Source organism: Canis lupus, chromosome 7 (genome assembly GCF_003254725.2).
Source record: "Canis lupus dingo isolate Sandy chromosome 7, ASM325472v2, whole genome shotgun sequence".
Taxonomy (NCBI): Eukaryota; Metazoa; Chordata; class Mammalia; order Carnivora; family Canidae; genus Canis; species Canis lupus.
Genome location: NC_064249.1, coordinates 78,186,901 through 78,205,691, shown reverse-complemented (window position 1 = coordinate 78,205,691; position 18,791 = coordinate 78,186,901). Strand labels below are relative to the sequence as shown.

Sequence of the window (18,791 nt, the reverse complement as noted above, 5' to 3'; positions counted from 1 at the left end):
AAATTGATTGGTGGGGTGAGGATGTGAAAGATATGTCTTGAACACAATGTGTGCTGTGGCCACCTGACAGCATGGTTTCCAAAGGAAAGGAAACCTTAATCAGTGAAGACAATTAGAAGATTACCCAAGAGACCTTTTCCTGTAAAAATATTAACAGGTAATTGCCAAACCATAAGTGTTTTCAGTTTACCGTATCATAGCTTAAGATAAACACCAAAGATAGACAAATGAGAAAGGAAATTTAAATATATACATTAGGAAGTAATTTCTACAAGTTCAGTACCTTGCATTTGTTCCAGTGGTGAAATCCTATCATAAGGATCTTGGCTCTGCAAGGGTTTTGCAGTTGTAGCTTGCTCCTCTCCTGTTCTTGTTATATCACTTTGCAAAGAAGACTCTCCAAGAGCAGCATCTGACAAATGTTTACCCTCTATAGGATTTTTTTTCTTAGAGATAGAACTTATCAGAAAACAAATAAATAAAATATTGATTAGCCAGTTATGTATTTAATCTCTGAAAAAGAAAAAAAATGAATACAGTGAAAAGAAAAATTTCTAGGACCACCCAGAAACTGAAATTGGCTCCACTGCAGGGGCCCTGGGAACTGCACACCATTTTGGATCCAGATATACACGGTCTACCAAAATCAAATACATCATCACATTGCTATTCTGCCTTTCAAGTGATAAAAAGGTTTTTTTCTTTCCTAACTAAGTATCTCTGAATCTATCACACGTGGAGAAAAACTCAGCTTTCTAAAAACAATAGACTTAAAAGGATATGAGCATATTTGCCAAAAAGCGGATTCTCTGAATTATTAAATGCTTTAAAAGTTTTACTTTTAGCCTCTGCCACTGGCCTGTCCCCATTTTTGTATCTTTGTTGTTTTATATATGGATGACAATGTTTTTCCTTAAAGGCAATTTTCCTCCCAATCTTCTGCAAAAGCTTTTGGGTGTCTAATGCAGCTCCAAAGCCTTTGACCAGCAAGAGGAGGAGTATAAGCTTTTTAAAGAAAGCCCTCTAGATGTAATAAATTCATCATCTGACACACTGATACCTAGGGCCAGGCTTAAATCTGACTATGATGGATGAAAAGACGACAGTCCTCCCATATATTCCAAGTGCTAACCCTCTGTGCTGAGGCAACTCCCCACTCTAATTTACCTCCCAGTTTCTCCATCTCTGTATTGGGACTGTAATACACAGAAAGCCACCACCAACAGCTCAATCCAAAGGTGCATTCACAGGTGGATAAAGAAAAGTTTCATCAGAAACAGAAGCTGATTAAAACAGAAGGTAGGGATAGGTGGAAAGACTATAAATGGATACAAAGTTGTATGATAGAGAAGAGAGAAAAAGAGGTGTGTGGGGGGGTATGTACAACAAAGAAACTGACAAAATGAAAGGGTAATCTATAGCATGGGAGAAAAGAACTGTAAATCATATCTAATAAAGGGATAATATCCAAAATATATAAAGAACTCCTACAACTCAACAACTAAAACAAAAAACAAAAAAAAACAAAACAAAAAAAAAAAAAAACAAAAACAAAACAAAAAACCAAGCAAACAATATGATTAAAAAATGGGTGGATTTGAAAATATTTTTCCAAAGACATACAGATAACCAACAGGTACAGGAAAAGATCTTCATCACTAATCATCAAGGAAATGCAAATCAGTACCACAATGAGACATCACCTAGTACCTGTTATAATAACTTTCTTTTTTAATATTTTATTTATTTAACTGAGAGAGGGAACACAAGCAGGCAGAGTGGCAGGCAGAGGGAGAAGCAGGCTCCCCACTCAGCAGGGAGCACAATGACATGGAGGTTCAATTCTAGGGCCCCAGGGTCATGACTCGAGCAGAAGGCAGATGCTTAACTGACTGAGCCAACCAGGCACCCTATAATAACTATTATCAAAAGACAAGAAATAGAGACACCTGGGTGGCTCAGTGGTTGCGCGTCTGCCTTTGGCTCAGGTCGTGATCCCAGAGTCCTGGGATGGAGTCCCACATCGGGCTCCCCACAGGGAGCCTGCTTCTCCCTCTGCCTGTGTCTCTGCGTCACTGTCTCTCTCATGAACAAATAAATAAAATCTTTAAAAAACGAAAAAAAGACAAGAAATAACAAGTGTTTGTGAGGATGTGCACTGCTGGGGGAAATGTACACTGGGAATGTAAACTGTTGCAGTCACTATGGAAAACAAATGGAGGTTCTTTAAAAATTAAAAATAAAACTACCACATGATCCAGCAATCCCACTTTAGGGTATTTATCCAAAGAAAACTAAAATACTAACTCAAAAAGATATATGGTACCCATGTTCACTGCAGCATTATTTTTTTTAAAGATTTATTTATTTATTTATTTATTTATTTACATATGATAGACAGAGAGAGAGAGAGGCAGAGACACAGGAGGAGGGAGAAGCAGGCTCCATGCCAGGAGCCCGACACGGGACTCGATCCCGGGACTCCAGGGTTGCGCCCTGGGCCAAAGGCAGGCATTAAACCGCTGAGCCACCCAGGGATCCCCACACTGCAGCATTATTTACAATAATCAAGACGGAAACAACCTAAGTGTCCACTGATAGATGAATGAAAAAAATGTTGTATATATACATAATGGGGTACTGTTCAGCCATAAAAAAAAAAGAAGGAAGTCTTGCCATTTGTAATACCATGGATGGATTTTAAGGGTGTTACAATAAGAGAAGACAAATACCACATAACCTCATTTATATGTAAAACCTAAAAATAAAAGCAAAAAGCTAAGCTTATAGCTACAGAAAATAGATTAATGGTTCCCAGAGGTGGGGGACCAGGGGTAGGAGAAATGGGTAAAGAGAGTCAAAAGGTACAAACTTTCAGATATAACTAAGTCACGTGGATATAATGTATAGCATGGTGACTACAGGTAATAACACTGTATTGCAAATTTGAAAGTTCTTAAGAGAGTAGTAAATCTAAAGAGTTCTCATCACAAGAAAAAAAATTTCTGTAATTATGTAAGGTGACAGATATTAACTGGACTTGTGTTGATCATTTCATAGTATATACAAATATTGAATCATTACACTGTACAACTAAAACTAACAAGGTTATATGTCAATTATATTTCAAATAAATAAAAATAATCTGAAGGGGAAAAGAAAGATCATAAAAATCCCTATGTGTCATACGAAAAAAAAAAAAAAGGTGGTGGGGAAGGCAAGATGGTGACATGAAATAAAAAACAAGTCATGACATTTAGGTTAATTTTAAATTTTTTTTTTATGATAGTCAGAGAGAGAGAGAGAGAGAGGCAGAGACACAGGCAGAGGGAGAAGCAGGCTCCATGCACTGGGAGCCCGACGTGGGATTCGATCCCGGGTCTCCAGGATCGCACCCTGGGCCAAAGGCAGGCGCTAAACTGCTGTGCCACCCAGGGATCCCTTAATTTTATATTTTAAAGGCCCCCTCACTCCAAGAAGAGCATGTGCGCTTTACCCTTGAACAAGATGGGGGTTAGGAACACCGACCTCCTGCATAATTAGAAATCCATGTCTAACTTTTGACTCCCCCAAAACTTAACTACTGAATTCAACTACTGTTAACTAGAAGCCTTACATGTAATATATGCAATTAACCCACACTTTGTATATGTATTATATACAATATTCTTATAATAAAGTTAGAGAAAAGAAAATCTATTAAGAAAATTATAAAGAAAATACATTTATAGTACAATATACTTATTGAAACAGATCTGCATATAAGTGGACCCATGCAGTTCAAGGGTCAACTGTAGTGTGACCATTAGAACTTTATGATAACACAGCCAGTTATATTAACCGCCTCCCCCTAAATCCACTTCCTCAAAACTATACATATCTATCACTTATTTTCATTAGCCCATCAAAATTCTTCAAACTAAGTCAAATAGTAGGTAAAATAACCTTCAAGTAAAAGTGACAAAAGTGGGATGCCTGGGTGGCTCAGCAGTTGAACGTCTGCCTTTGGCTCAGGGCATGATCCCGGAGTCCCAAGATTGAGTCCCACATCAGGCTCCCTGCAGGGAGCCTGCTTCTCCCTCTGCCTCTCTCTGTGTCTCTCAAGAATGAATAAATAAAATCTTTAAAAAAAAAAGTGACAAAAGTAACTTCTAGGAGTGCATGAAAATGACAGTAAGGACATCTATAAAAGTGAAGCAATCTGGATGAGAGCCACCAATCCTAGCCAAGCTTATCTCAGATTCTAAAATCTGAAAAGCAGATGGGTTATGTAGAAGAAATGAAAGTTGTGGCCCAGAACAAGAACAAAAGGGCCTGGAAGCAGAAAACAAATTTGCTAGGAAGAACTGCAGAAATGTTTCCTGACTACAGTAGAAGAGAAGGCAGAAGGGAGTCCAGAGGGAGAGGCTGAGTTAAAGTCTGTCAGATGCCCATGCTGGGCAATATTCCACTCCTGCTCCCCAACCCATACAAACAAAACAGCAGAGTCAACATGATGCTACACACCTAGGAAGGTTCTTTGCCAGAAAAGGCATAGAACTGGCTGTGCAGAGTGAAACTATGGTGGTGGTAGCAGCATTAAACACCTAGCATGAATGGAAGGCTCCTCAGCCTGCTCACCCTAAGACGAAGCCATCCAGGAAAATTGCCCAGCTCACATGAGGACCTAACAGAAATGAGACCCGGATACCTGCGAGCCTGCACTAGCAACCTAAGAGACAGCCATAAATCAAATGACGGAGAAGCAGCAGCTTGGAGGATAAAAATAAAGATGAACAAAGTAAACAATCCCAGAGACAATAATAATTTATAGAACTTCAAAAAATCTCAATTAGAATTCTCAGAAAACATTGAAGTAGCTATTACACCCACAAAAAGGAGCCATTATAAAAAATAAAATTAAAATTAAAAAAAAAAAAAAAGACCAGAAAAAAGAGCTCTCAAAATTATGACTGCCAAATGATTTAATAGAAGGGTAGGGGAAAAAAAATTAGGAACTTTATTTAGAACATTGTCTATTTGCACTGAAACAAAACAAAACCAATCATTATGTGGTTTCACTCACACGGGGAATATAAAAATAGTGAAAGGGATTATACGGGAAAGACAAAATGAGTGGGGAAAAATTAGGGTGACAAAACATGAAAGACTCCTAACTCTGGGAAATGAACAAGAGGTAGTGGAAGGGGTGGTAGGAAGGGGGATGGGGTGACTGGGGGCAGTGAGGGGGGCACTTGATGGGATGAGCATTGGGTGTTATATGTTGGCAAATCGAACTTCAATAAAAATATATATATTTAAAAAAATAAAATAACAAAAAAGGGAAAAAAACAATAGACCAACCCATGCAATCCAAAACCATAATCTCATAAAGAAAAATAAAAAATTACCAAAGTAATAATAATTATTATTATTACTTGTGTCCTATCTAGAATGAAAGGACACAAATCTCTGGATTGGGGAAGCCTGACTGGCTCAGTGGTTAAGTGTCTGCCTTTGGCTCAGGTCGTGATCCTGGGATCCTGGATCGATCCCACATTGGGCTCCCTGAGAGGAGCCTGCTTCTCCCTCTGCCTGTGTCTCTGCCTCTCTCCCTGGGTCTCTCGTGAATAAATAAAATCTTAAAATATATATATCAGGATTGATGCCAATTAGCATTTAGTTGAGGTGGGGCATAACCACCCAGACTCAGAAAGATTCTGAGAATTTCCAGGGAGAAAAAATTTCATTTACAAATGGTCAAGTACCAAAATGACATCAGGCTTCTCACACTATGTAACAATGCCTTCAAAATTTTGTGAAAGTTTTTTATTTTTGTGAAAGTTACTTTCATCTTTGAATCCTATCCTCAGCTAAAATATTCATTGATTCCAAAGTTAGAATAAGGGTATTATTAAAACATAAATTCCAGCCTCCCCTAGAAGGAGCCACAGAAGCCATCCTTCACATATGGACTAAGAACATGCCCCTGCAGGCTGTGCACCCACCATGACAGCAGCCACAGGAAGTCCTGGCTCTCAGACTAACAACCCCGATCTTCAGACTACTCAATGCAGGCAAGGAATAGCCCCAAAGCACTTGCCTCTACCCAATGAAAGTCTAGAGTGAGGCCACCAGTACAGAGCATCTAGGCCACCCTACCAGGTCTCTTATCTTCCATTAACAGCAAGAGACAAGACCACGTCCCAGATCTCCTAATCCTCATCAAAGAGTGAAGAGGTTACTTCCAATATTCTCCTCCTGTCTCCCCCATGTCTCCTGTCTCATTGCCAACATCAGTTTGGTGGGACCAACTTCATGATGCCCTTCACCAAGCCCAGGACTCCTTACTGCTGCCATTTGAAGTCCCTTTCACTTCATCTCTCCAGGAAAAATTAGGATGTCCTATGAGGACAATGACCCCCTTAAACACTGGCAAATGGAGATTGTCCGTCTCTCCCACAGCCTTGGAATCACTGGGCATGGAGATGGAATATGAGTCTCCATCAGCATGTCCCCTCAGTACAACTTCCAGATCACCTTTACTAAAGCCCCCTAGCTTGGGAGTCACCTATCACCCCCTTATGTCATCTGCCTTAATACCTCAACTCTGTAATCCTTTGATGCAACCCAAGCCCCCAATCCACTCCTACAACCACATCTCACACTCCCTCGCCCTTCTGCTATCCTCGCCTCTTCCTTAACCTAAACCTCATGGCCGATCTTCACACACCCTCAACTTCCTCATCCCTCACTGCTTTCATCAAACCACAAGCCTAGTTAAAGCCAGCTCTCTCCTCATACCTTGCCAGCAACCCCTACAGCTGAATGGGGTTGGAGAAAACATCACAATCACACTAGATCCATGACACGACCCTCAAGTGGGACTGACTCCTCATGCTGACATGCCACTATTTCCCTCTCCGCTCACTCTCCTACAGGCCCATGACCATCTACACCTCCCTTCTCCTCTACCCTGAGTGGATGTCATGGCTCCTACTGCACTGAGACCCTGAACCCTGAAAAGGCAACTTTCCCAGCTTCTTAACACCACATGCACCCACACACTCTGCCTTCCCACCTGCTAACACAGAGAAATTATCCACAGTCCTCCCTCTACAGTCATTTCCTTCCACAGCACACTGGATCCCCGCTTCTCCTATTTTTGTAAAGGTGTTGCTCCGCCAATTCCCTTCTTTTACATAATCAGATTTTCCTTTTCCAGATCATTCCTATGACCATGTAAACATGCAGTAACTTCTCCCACCACAAAAGACCCATTTGGCAGCAAACTCACCATCTCGAATACTCACCCCCATTCGCTCCTAAACTCACTCTCCTATGCTACTATGCCTCTTCCTCCTTCCACCAAAACCACTTGTCAGGATTACCAACAACCTAACCTACACTAACTCCAATTGTCACTTCCTAGACCTCATTTTATTGAGCACATTGGATCCTGTCTCTTCTTTTACATAAGTTCTTTCTGTGGCTTCCGAGACAGTTTTCTTCCTGGCTCCAGCCGCTAATCCTCAATCTCTATATCCATCCCTCCCCTCCCAGCTAAACATGGAAGTGCCCCAACATGGCGCTCTGGTGCTCCTCTCCAACTACCCCACCCCTTTGATAATCTAGCCTCCTAAGTGGTCTTTCTGCTAACAGGTTTGCCTCCGATCAATCTATTTACTGTAGCCAGAGTGAAACTTTGAAGACATAACCCTCTAATGGTTTCCACCTTTCAAAATCCTTGCTCACTCCATGGCAGCCTCCTTTCTGCTATTTGAACACAGGTTTCTGCTATGCTCCTACCTTAGTGCAGCCTCCACCTAAAATCCTCTTCATCCTAACGTCTACATGGCTGTCTCCTTCAAGTCTTTTTAACATTTTATTTATTTGAGAGAGAGGGAGAGAGTGAGTATACAAAAGCAGGGGGAGCAGCAGAGGGAGAGGGAGAAGCAGTCCCCCTGTGGAGCAGGGAGCCCATGCAGGACTCGATCCCAGGACCCTGGGATCATGACCCGAGCCAAAGGCAGAGGCTTAACTGACTAAGCCACCCAGGTGCCGTAGGCCTCCTTCAAGTCTTTGCTCATATTTTACACCTCCTCAATGAGGCCCATACTGACCACTCCCTTCAGCTCACCGAATTATCCTCCTTATCATGTTCTTTTCTAGCACTTTTCCCTTCAAGTATACTATAAAACGGATACATTTTTAATGTCTTTTTGTTTAACATCTGTTCCAGTATTTCTCAAGTACTTAAGAGAAGTACCAGCACACAGTAGGTACTCGGTCAAAAATACACAAGGAATCAATGAGTTTTCAAAAAGTTAACATCTTTAATATACAGAAAGCATCCAAATGTTACCAAGAAGCAAATTCACAACAAAACTGTAAGTAATGAATAAACATTAAAGTATGTTCAATTCCATAAACACTCCATTATGAATTCAAACAAAGAAAACTTTAGAATACCTAAAATACCACCAGCAAGAGATAACTACCATTTATTTACATTTTGGTATACAGCCTTCCAGATTTTCTTCTATGCATTTATGCATGTGTACCAATTTTTTTACTTCTAAAAGCAAGGAATAAAAATACCACCAAATGCTAGGGAGGGCTCCAAAAAGTAGGCATGCTCATGTACATCTTTTAGTGGGAGCATAAAGTTCATGGGATCATGGACCCATTTCAGGCCTGGCGCTGAGCAGGGCATCTGTTTCTTGTCCCTCTGCCCCTCTCCTGCTCCTGTTTTCGCTCTAATAAAATAAAATCTTAAAAAAAAATGAAAGAAAGCAGACTGGGACTATAGATAATCAATGGCTATTCTCTCATTTTTTTAAGATCTTATATTTAAGTAATCTCTACACCCAACATGGGCCTCAAAACCCTGAGATCAAGAGTTGCATGCTCTACAGACTAAGCCAGTCAGGTGCCTGAAGACTATTTTCTAGTTAGTAATATTACAGACTTATGGTCTTCCTGATAGGTCTCTGTATTTTCTGCTTTTTAAAATGAGCTTCTAAAAAAAATAAATAAAAATAAAATGAGCTTCTATTACTTTTGGAATGAGAAAAATATTTTGAAAAGCTAAAAAAGGTTTTTGATCAAGATCATATAAAGAAAACTCTTCAAGATTCTTATATTTAGAATTATTCAGAGACACAGTCACACTTTCATTTCCCGCAAGATTAAGACCTACTTTTAACATGGCAAAAACAAAACAAGATATGAACTTACTCATCATCCTGAAAGCTAAGGTGTAACTTCTCTCTTGGTTCAGCTTCACTCTGGCTACTGGGAGAGGACTCAGATGGAACAGAAAACCTCCCTTCTACTAAATAAGAAGCCTCTGTATCAGGATACCTACACACAAAAAAAATTTGTTAATGATTAAATAATACATATTTAAAATTCACCATGACATTACGGCCACATGACTATAAAACCAACTACTAGTGGATAAAAACATAGGGCCCTCGGTGTTCAAAACCATCATCTCATGTGCAAAGCACTGAAAATCTATGTATCAGGAATGAAATGTATATGTATTTTTTTTTTTGAAATGTATATGTATTAAAAGTCACAGAAACCTCAAAGCTAAAAGTTTTTAGAGTTAACTCCTTCATTCCAAAGATAAAGACAATGCTTCTTACCAAATGTTTAGGTTGAAAGGAAGACAGAAAAGTAGTTAGATTATTTAAGTATGAGCAAACTTTACACATAATACAAGATGGATGAACTGTGCACATCATATATGGAGATGCAACTCAAATTACTAGCCACCAATAAGACTGAACTAATACAAAATCCAAACACTATGAACAGAGAAAACAATTAGCAGACCAAAAGGTCACTGGTACTCAGTTCCAAATCCACCCACCCACTACAGATTAAAGCAATGGAATAGGGAAACATGAAATCTTTTACAATAATTATATACGTGAATATATATAATATACATGTATATAGAGAGATCATATATATACAATATACATAAAGCAAAAGCTCAAGCTTGGCGGAGAAATTTTTTTTAAATTCACTTATTTGAGAGAAAGAGAGAGAGAGAATTTATACACATGTACCCATGCAAGCAAGCAGGGGTGAAGGGGAAAAGGAGAGAATCCCCAAAACGACTCCCCACTGAGTGGAGCCCAACACGGGGCTCAATCCCAGGATCCTGAGATCATGACCTGAGCTGAAACCAAAAGTTGGACACTTAACCAATCGAGCCACCCAGGCACCCCTTGCCTGAGAAATTTTTACGGAAGTATCAATGTTACAGGCTTTCTAGATTTTACCAAAAAGCCATCTGTTCAAGCAATTCTTACCTGTTGTCAGTGCCGGATCTATTCCTAGCAAGTGTTGAAACGGCAACAGGCAAGCCAAGATTTGAAGAAAGAGTGACATTTTCCAAAATCTCACTATTACCAAGTAATGAGTTGGTTAAAAAGCTTGGAATTGACTCTTCGGCTATTCCTCGAAAATTTTCCATCACACTGAAATAGTAAGTTTTTTTAAAAAATCAAATATTACTACAAAACCTTTTCAAATGATTAAAAGTTTCATAAATCTTAGAAAGCTAATAAATCTTAGGGGAAAATCATTTTTTTTGGAACAGCACAAAGGGGATAAAATCAGCAAGCCTTGAGAGGTAAAGTAATTTCCAGAATACTTTGCTACTTCATAGCTGAGACTATAAATGCCAAACTATCTTTTTATAATTAAAATAAACATAACAAAATACAACACAGCTTAATTTGCTCCTGGTTTGCTATAGTAAAGAATATCAATTGCCACACTTATGTAGTAAAGAAACAAAGAAGACCCAACACTGAAGAACATACAGATGATTTCAGGATGAACTTAAAAGTCTACCTAGAATGAGGTACTCATTCTAACATAGAATAGAAAAAAAAGTGAACCAGCAAAATCTAGCTCCTGATTTCAGATATTGTTAAGGATGAGTAAATATTAGTTTAAAAAGAAGTCCACTGAAGGAAAAATGTAAGTTAAATAAAGTATAGCTGGCACACAGACCAGGCAAAAATGGTCAGCGTGGTATACAAAGGACTAACTCTAGAAAACACCGGCACTGAATCTGTATTGAGAGATTCCCCCAGCCTATATTGGTTCTACTTAACCCTGATCACAGTACTTAGGATATGTAATCTCTGAAATGTTTCAGATTGTTTATCACGTAAGGGCTATATGGAACTCAGTAAAAAAAATTAATCACAAAAGGCTCAATAAATGGGTATTGGCCTTGCTCATTCAACAATGAGTAGAACTGGGCAGCCCTGGTGGCCCAACAGTTTAGCGCCACCTTCAGCCCAGGGTGTGATCCTGGAGACCCGGGATCAAGTCCCACGTCAGGCTCCGTGCATGGAGCCTGCTTCTCCCTCTGCCTGTGTCTCTGCCTCTCTCTCTGTGTCTGTCATGAATAAATAAAATCTTTAAAAAAAAAAAAAAAAAGAGAGAACTTTTATAGGCCAAGTATGACATGAGAGGCCTTTTAACAATGACAAGTAAACATGAGCAAAGGTAGAAGAGAATTAAGATTTATTGCATACCCACTACCTTAACTCATTTATCCCATTTTATTTTATTTTATTTTATTTTTAAATTTTTATTTATTTATGATAGTCACAGAGAGAGAGAGGCAGAGACACAGGCAGAGAGAGAAGCAGGCTCCATGCACCGGGAGTCTGATGCGGGACTCGATCCCGGGTCTCCAGGATCGTGCCCTGGGCCAAAGGCAGGCGCCAAACCGCTGCGCCACCCAGGGATCCCTTATCCCATTTTATGAAAAAAGAAACAAACAGACTAAATTAGCTAAATTTACCCAACATTGCACAATTAGTAAAATTCAAACCCAGGTCTGATTCCAAAATCCGCTCTAAGCACTAAGTGTGTGGTGGCAATAGCCAAGTGCTCCAACGTGTTCTGGCACTATGGTTGGGTGTACAAAATAACACGGTGAATGACACCATGGAGTCTGATTCTAAAGACCTTAAAAGGTATATTAGGAAGTACGGACTGTATTCTACAACCCAGGGAAGGACTGACCCTAGCAGAGAAAGGGAGAGGGACTAACACCTGGAAGGATATTCAAAGAGCTACCACAACTGGTGAGATAGAGGACAATGATGGACTAGGCTGGGGCCAATGACAGATGCTCCCAAGTATAGGTTTTGGGGGAACTGGGCTAACTTAATTACTCTATAAAGTAGAAAATGTTGTAAGACAACAGAGAGAGCTATAAATCTTATTTGACTCTGAAATATCCATGCTCCCATGGGAAGCTCCCCTCTCCACCTCCAATTGATCCCACCCCTGTCACCAATGCAGCGACATCCATTCCAGCAACTGGTCCTCCTCCTAACTACTGTCAAATCTCTGTGCAGCCACTTCCACCAGCATGCGGTTAGTTCCTCATCTTTTAAAAAGCCTTCCCCTCTCTCATTCCCTGTTCCTCATTCTCTCTACACTCCCTTTACCAAAAGGGATACCAAAAGGAATCACTATAGGCATCTAATTCCACTCCTGTCATCTCCTGGGTCCACTCCAAGCTGGCTCTTGTCCCACCACCCCATCCAAATGCTTGTCACAATCACCACTGAGCTCCCTATTGCCAAACCCCATAATCCCACAGTCAATTTTCAGTCCCGTTTTCTTTGACCTAACCATATGGAATTTTTTAAAGATTTTATTCATTTATTCATGAGAGAGAGACAGAGAGAGCGAGAGAGAGCGAGAGAGAGCGAGCACATGCCCATATGGAATTTGTACTCCTTCCTCAAAGAGCTACTTTCTTCACTGTTTTCCAAGACACAACTGTCTGGGTTCTCCAACCTCCCCAGATGCTTCTTTTCCTTCTCCTTGACTGGTTCATCATCTCCTAGACCTCCACACAGTGAGGGTTTCAGGGCATGCTCCTGGATCCCTTTGACTGACTCTCCCTCTCTGGGTGATTGCCCTCAGCTTCAGTTTTAAATACAACATGAAACTTCTATCTCCAGTCTGGGCCTCTCCCCTGAACCTCAGATATACAACTACCTTCTAGACATTTTCACTTAGATATCTAATAGACTCCTACACCTGAATTTTGATGTGATCTCATTCCAACCCCTTTAAGAAAGCCTGCTTGATATTCAGAGTTCTCCACAGAGAAAATGACAATTCCATTCTCTAGTTGCTAAAACCAAAAACCATAGTGATTACTAAGTACCACCCTTCCCCCAAACACCCACTAAAAGCAATCCCTAAGCAAATCCTGATGTCTGTACCTGATAATATAACCAGAACCTGTGCTTTCTCACTACTTCCACTGCTACCGCCTTGGTCAAGCCACCACCACCTCCTGCCTGGATACTCACTACAAGAGACTTACAACTATCTCCACACCTCCACTCTTCCTCCCCTAGTCTATTCTGCACACACTAAAATTATCCCTGTTAAATAAGTCAAATATTGTCACCCCTTAGCTCAAAACCCTCCACGGGTTTCCCACCTCGTTCAGACTAAAAGTCAATGCTTCTAATAGCCAACAAGGGGCTGAATAATCTGATCTCATCTCCTACTGCCCTTATCCCTTGCCCCTCCTACTGCCTTGCTTGCTCCATCCTCTCCATCCTCCCTCCTTCCCACCTCGTTCAGACTAAAAGTCAATGCTTCCAATAGCCAACAAGGGGCTGAATAATCTGATCTCATCTCCTACTGCCCTTATCCCTTGCCCCTCCTACTGCCTTGCTTGCTCCATCCTCTCCATCCTCACCTCCCTGCTATCCCCACAACGTGCCAGAGCACCGGCCTGAAGGGACTGTGCCCTGGCTCTAACCTCTGCCCAGCGCACTGATGCCCCAGATAGCCTCACACCTTGCCCCTTCACTTTTTTCAGGTCTTGATAAAAGTCCACTTACCTGTCTGGTCTCCCTCACCAACCTCCTCATCGACTCCTACTTCCTTACCCTGTTTTCTTTTTTCTGTGGTGCTGACCACCATCCAGTATGCTATATAATTCAACTGTTTAACTGTTTTTTCTCCATATTAGAATGTAAGCTTCATGAGGGCAAGGACTTGGCCTATTTTACCACTGGATTTCTACCTAAGCAGGGACTTGTCCAGAATAGATTCTCAATAAATTTCCTGAATGTCTCCAAACTATGTATAATACACAGCAAATTTAGCACCAACTATCATATAAGCACCCTTCCCTCAGATCATATCCCAGCATTTTCTTTTTAGTATTTCTATTTCATTTTCTGGATTTCTATAAATATGTTCAAAACCATCCCATATTAAGATGGAGGAAGTAGGAGACCTGTTCCCATCCTTCAGTTATACTTCCTGCCACCACTTTCTCGCCTCCCCTTCACAGCCAAGTGTCTTAGAAGAATCCAAACTAGGACTTCTATATCTTACTTGATATCTTTTTCCTCTATGTGTTCCTTACATAGTAGGGATACCCAGGATTCTGATCTCAGATCTTCTGTCATGTACCATACATCTTACACTCTCTTAAGTAGGGATCTCAAACTCAAATGCTTTCAGGCACAAAGACTGTAAGACAACAGGACTGTTAAGTGGAAAGCAACTGGAAGTTACAGACCCCACCTGAACACATTTCAATTCGGTAAGAAACACCAAATCAAACAGATCTACTAGTAGAGCCTGGTCCAGAGGGCAAAACAGGTCTATATTCCAAACACATCCTTGAGGCTCATGACTCACCACATACTGGTGTCTCTGTTCCTGTAACATCCAAGCCTCATCCCTACCGTGGGGCCTAGAGTACTTTGTTAGATCTCAGCACCAGCTAGCTCCTTCCTAACATTCACCTTAATTTAAATGTTACCTTTTAAGACAGGTGATTCTTCATCATTAATCAAATATAGTCCCACAATTGTTTTAATTTCTTCCAGCAAATCACTATTTTTGTATTTTTCTTCCCCCACTGAAAAGATTGCTCCCTGAGAGCACAGGCCTTGCCTATCTGTCCATCACTCTTACCTAACACTTGTAATGCCTAGCACATATTTATGAAATATTTATGAATGACTGACAGCATCTTCAACATCTTTGACTTTATGACATTGATTTCTTTTTTTTTTTTTTAAGTAGGCTCCACACTGGGTGTGGAGGGGCTTGAACTCATGACCCTGAGATCAGTATCTAAGCTGAGATCAAGAGTCAGACACTTAACTAAAGGAGTCACCAGGTGCCCCAACATCTTTTGACTTTAGAATATCCATACCTTTGAGACATTTCAAACTTGTTCACCCATATATTCCCAGTAGCTGATACAGAACTGGGACTATGAATTGAACAAAAAAAGGGAGTTGAAAGAAATAATCTATACTCCCTAGCTATCTAGCTGACCTATGGTGTCTACACTATTATCAAATAATGCACTAAGCATTTTATATACATTTCTCTAATCCCTCCATCAAATCTGCAAGGTAGCTATTATCTTCACTATGAAGAAACTGAGGCCAAGAGAGGGAATTATGAGAAAATTTCCAGGCCACACAGCACATGTGGACGCAGAGAATTTATGGCCAGGCAAGTCCGCCCCAGAGTAGTCTTTCCTCTGCACCAATGCCATCTTCCTCATTTTCAAATCAACTTCAGCTCAGACCTCTGAGCTCTGGACGATTTCTAAATGGCTCTCTGACATCTACCCTACCCCAACACACTCTCAAGTGATGCAAAGCTAACAAATATAAAACCAAACTCATTAGCTTTTCTCTACCGGCTCTTTAGTTTGACCTATGTTATCCCTATTCTCTTGTTACGCAAGCCAGGCACTTAGGACCATTTCTCTTGTTCTCTCCATTAGTTATCAATTTTTTTTTTTTAAAGATTTTACTTCTTTATTAGAGAGAAAAAGAGAGAGCACAAGCAGGATGAGGGGCAGAGGGTGAAGATGCAGGCTCTCCGCTGAGCAGGAAGCCCAATGTGGGGCTCGATCCCAGGACTTCAGGATCATGACCCAAGCCAAAGACAGACATTTAACCAACTAAGCCATCCAGGTGCCCCTAGTTATTAAATTCTAATGCCTCTAACTCCAAATAGATCTCTGGAGCTGAGATCCACTTCTATATTGCCAATGCCTACCACCTATCACTTTTTATTCTCAACTATTACACAAGTCTTCCAACTAGCCTTCCCACGTCCAATCCGGTTAATTATTTATTCATTTACAGACACGTAAACCACATTAAAACATGCATCAAATTTTCAAGGATTTATTCCTGTTTAGAGTGAAATCCTAGAAAATTCAGATAGTAAGCAAATATTCACACAACAATCTTTACCAAACACAAACCATGAAACACATTCTGCTTATCACTGAAAATGCAAATATAAAGCAGCGCCCTTCAGAGAGCAGATGACCCTTATCAATTACAATCCCTGTTAATTATGACAGTATTAAGAGCTGAAATGGAGCTTGGCCATAGGTGCAGTAGCAATACAAGCCAGTGGAAGATGTCATCCAACAGCTAGTCTCTCATTTCCAATGAGGATTACACTTGTTTAAACCATCCATGTTAAAAAATAAATGTAAGTAAATAAATAAACCATCCATGGACATACCACATTCCTAAAGTTCTCCTAAGAAGGAAAAATTCCCTAAATTCCCTCTATATTGCAATTCCCACCCCTCCTCCTAAAGTGAAAAGAATACAACATGATCTTTTCTTTTACTATATCTGAACTCAAGAGCCATGTCCAGGATTTCTCTTGCTATTTCCTTAAAGCAGTAACCTCAAAATTTTACACTTGAACTTACTAGTATTTAACTGCTTTAGTTACATTCCTGGATGTATAAAGTATCACTTACCTTAGTCATTAATTGTCTACACATATAATTAACCACATTCAAAAGCACAGGCTGTTAAGCTCCCCTAACATTCATCATTAACTCTCAGCGTGCTACGAAATAATCTATAATTAGATAGGCATTTAACATATTACTTTTCAAAGCTTACCGTAAACTTTGATCACAAAACGGAAATTCGGTGAAAAGACTGATTTCGGAGCAGTAAAAACTCCAGTCGAATGACCTCAAAATGGTAGCAGCAAATGGAAATACTTTCATAAAAACAGCTGTCCTCCAAACGACTGCCTCGAAAGGGACCTCATGTTTTATTAAACAGAGTCTGTAATGAAGAGAAATCAAAAGTACAAGTGACATTAAACAGTGTCTTCCCTTAGGGTTTGTTTGTCCATAAAGAAATCAGATGCAAGGAAGGCAAGGAAGGTCCGGGGGTAAATGGGAAGGGCCGAGCAGCAACCAAAACGAGCAGCGAAGCACCGGGTGCCTCGGGCGGAGCCTCTACGTTTAGTTGACGATGCTCCTTCGCGGGTCAGCTCGGGACCAAACGGAGAAACAGAACCCTGTGCCGGCGCACACGGAGCCAACGCCGCCGGTCCAGAGCGCTCTGCAGAGAGGAACCTCCACAGCGAAGCGCATCCTTGGGAAGCGGGGCCGGGGGGAGAATACGAGGACGTGACCCCCAAACTCCAAGTCCATCGCTGTAAGAGCCAATCTCTCAGAGGCGCGGGGTTGCACTCACCGCGCGGGGTGCGGCGCGGCGGCCCGGCTGGTACCAAGGAGCGGACGGAGCCGGCCCCCCGGTCCCCGGCCCCCCGGCCCCACACCCACCCCCACCCCCCGGCCTCCGGCCCCCGCCCAACAGCCACTGCCCAAGCGGCCCGCCAGCCGGAATGCGTGCGGAAAGCGAGTCCGCACGCCCCCGGCCGAACCGCACTCCGGACACAGGAAACCCCTCCTCACCAGGCCCGCCACTCGAGCAGCGGGAGCCCAGAGCTGTACGCAAAGGCGCGGAGGCAGGCGGCGGCCTGGTAGCGCAGCAAGCGCGCGTGCGCAAACCCCCCGCTGCACCCGCGGCTACCTAGACTGGCCGCACCGCGCGCCCTGGGTTTTACGTCCGTTCGCGGCACGAGCGACGGGGCGGGGCCTCAGGGCTGGCCTCGGATTGGACAGCGCCAAGGGGCGGGGCGGAAAGGAGGCCGATGACTGGGCGAGAACGGTCAGTCCCCGAATTTGAAGCGCGGAAGCCGCACCCCGCGGGTGGAGCTCAGCGAGGTAGCTTCCCGCTGCAGCCGAACCCAGGGCAACGCGGTGAGGGCCTTTGCCGACTTGGAAAAAAACACAAAACGCCCACCGTTTCGGTCTACAACCCCAAAACGTCGTCGGTCACCTCCTACAGTATTTCCAGCCACCAGGTCACCAGACACTACACCGACTTTAGTACCGTTTGTCAATCCGTCTTCAGACGTTTTGCTGCTCAGCAGACGCTGAAATGTGTCCTCGTTCGCCTTGTTACACACTGCAATAAAGCTTCAACGAGGACATCATGTCTCGAGATCCGAGCTTCGGGATAGTTCGCGCCACCTAACCGCCTCTGTGCCGGAGTAAGGTTGACGTGGGGTGGAAAGAGCTGAGGAGACCTAATTCATCCGTAATCACGTTCTTCTGTTCTCAAGGCCACCGATACCACCACTGACATCTACGACTTTACTGAAACCATTGGGATACTTCGACTCTGCCTCTCACCTTCATGTCAAAATTTCTTCCACAAGGCTAACTGACTTCATTCATACAAGTTCTTGCATTAAGACCCATCAGCAAACCTGGGAGTAGAGTTTAACAGCTGCTCCTAATTTAGCCTGTTGGGGGAAGGACATCTGTTTATCCCATCTCTACTTTTCTGCATCCTCTAAACCACTGCTCAACCTGGATACCTTCTCTACTGATTCCTGCCATTAGAAATGCTGCATCT

The 18,791-nt window shown here is 41.9% G+C and overlaps 1 protein-coding gene across 10 annotated transcripts in view; it reads right to left on the bottom strand.

The window, feature by feature from the left end:
- The window catches only part of CEP192 (centrosomal protein 192), a 157,525-nt gene extending 139,612 nt beyond the window's left edge, over nt 1-17,913 (bottom strand). For 3 of the 10 annotated variants that reach the window (XM_025429599.3, XM_025429595.3, XM_025429598.3), the window contains exons 1-5: nt 17,783-17,913; nt 16,974-17,144; nt 10,311-10,478; nt 9,220-9,345; nt 284-459 (exon numbers count right to left, since the gene is read on the bottom strand). In XM_025429599.3, the coding sequence (XP_025285384.3) occupies nt 284-459; nt 9,220-9,345; nt 10,311-10,478; nt 16,974-17,083 (580 nt within the window). In that variant the 5' untranslated portion in view covers nt 17,084-17,144; nt 17,783-17,913. Of the gene's footprint in view, nt 1-283; nt 460-9,219; nt 9,346-10,310; nt 10,479-16,973; nt 17,145-17,324; nt 17,624-17,782 lie in introns of those variants that run through there. The other 7 variants (XM_049111889.1, XM_049111888.1, XM_049111891.1 and 4 more) reach the window with 4 other exon arrangements.
- Nucleotides 17,914-18,791: the final 878 nt, after the last annotated feature.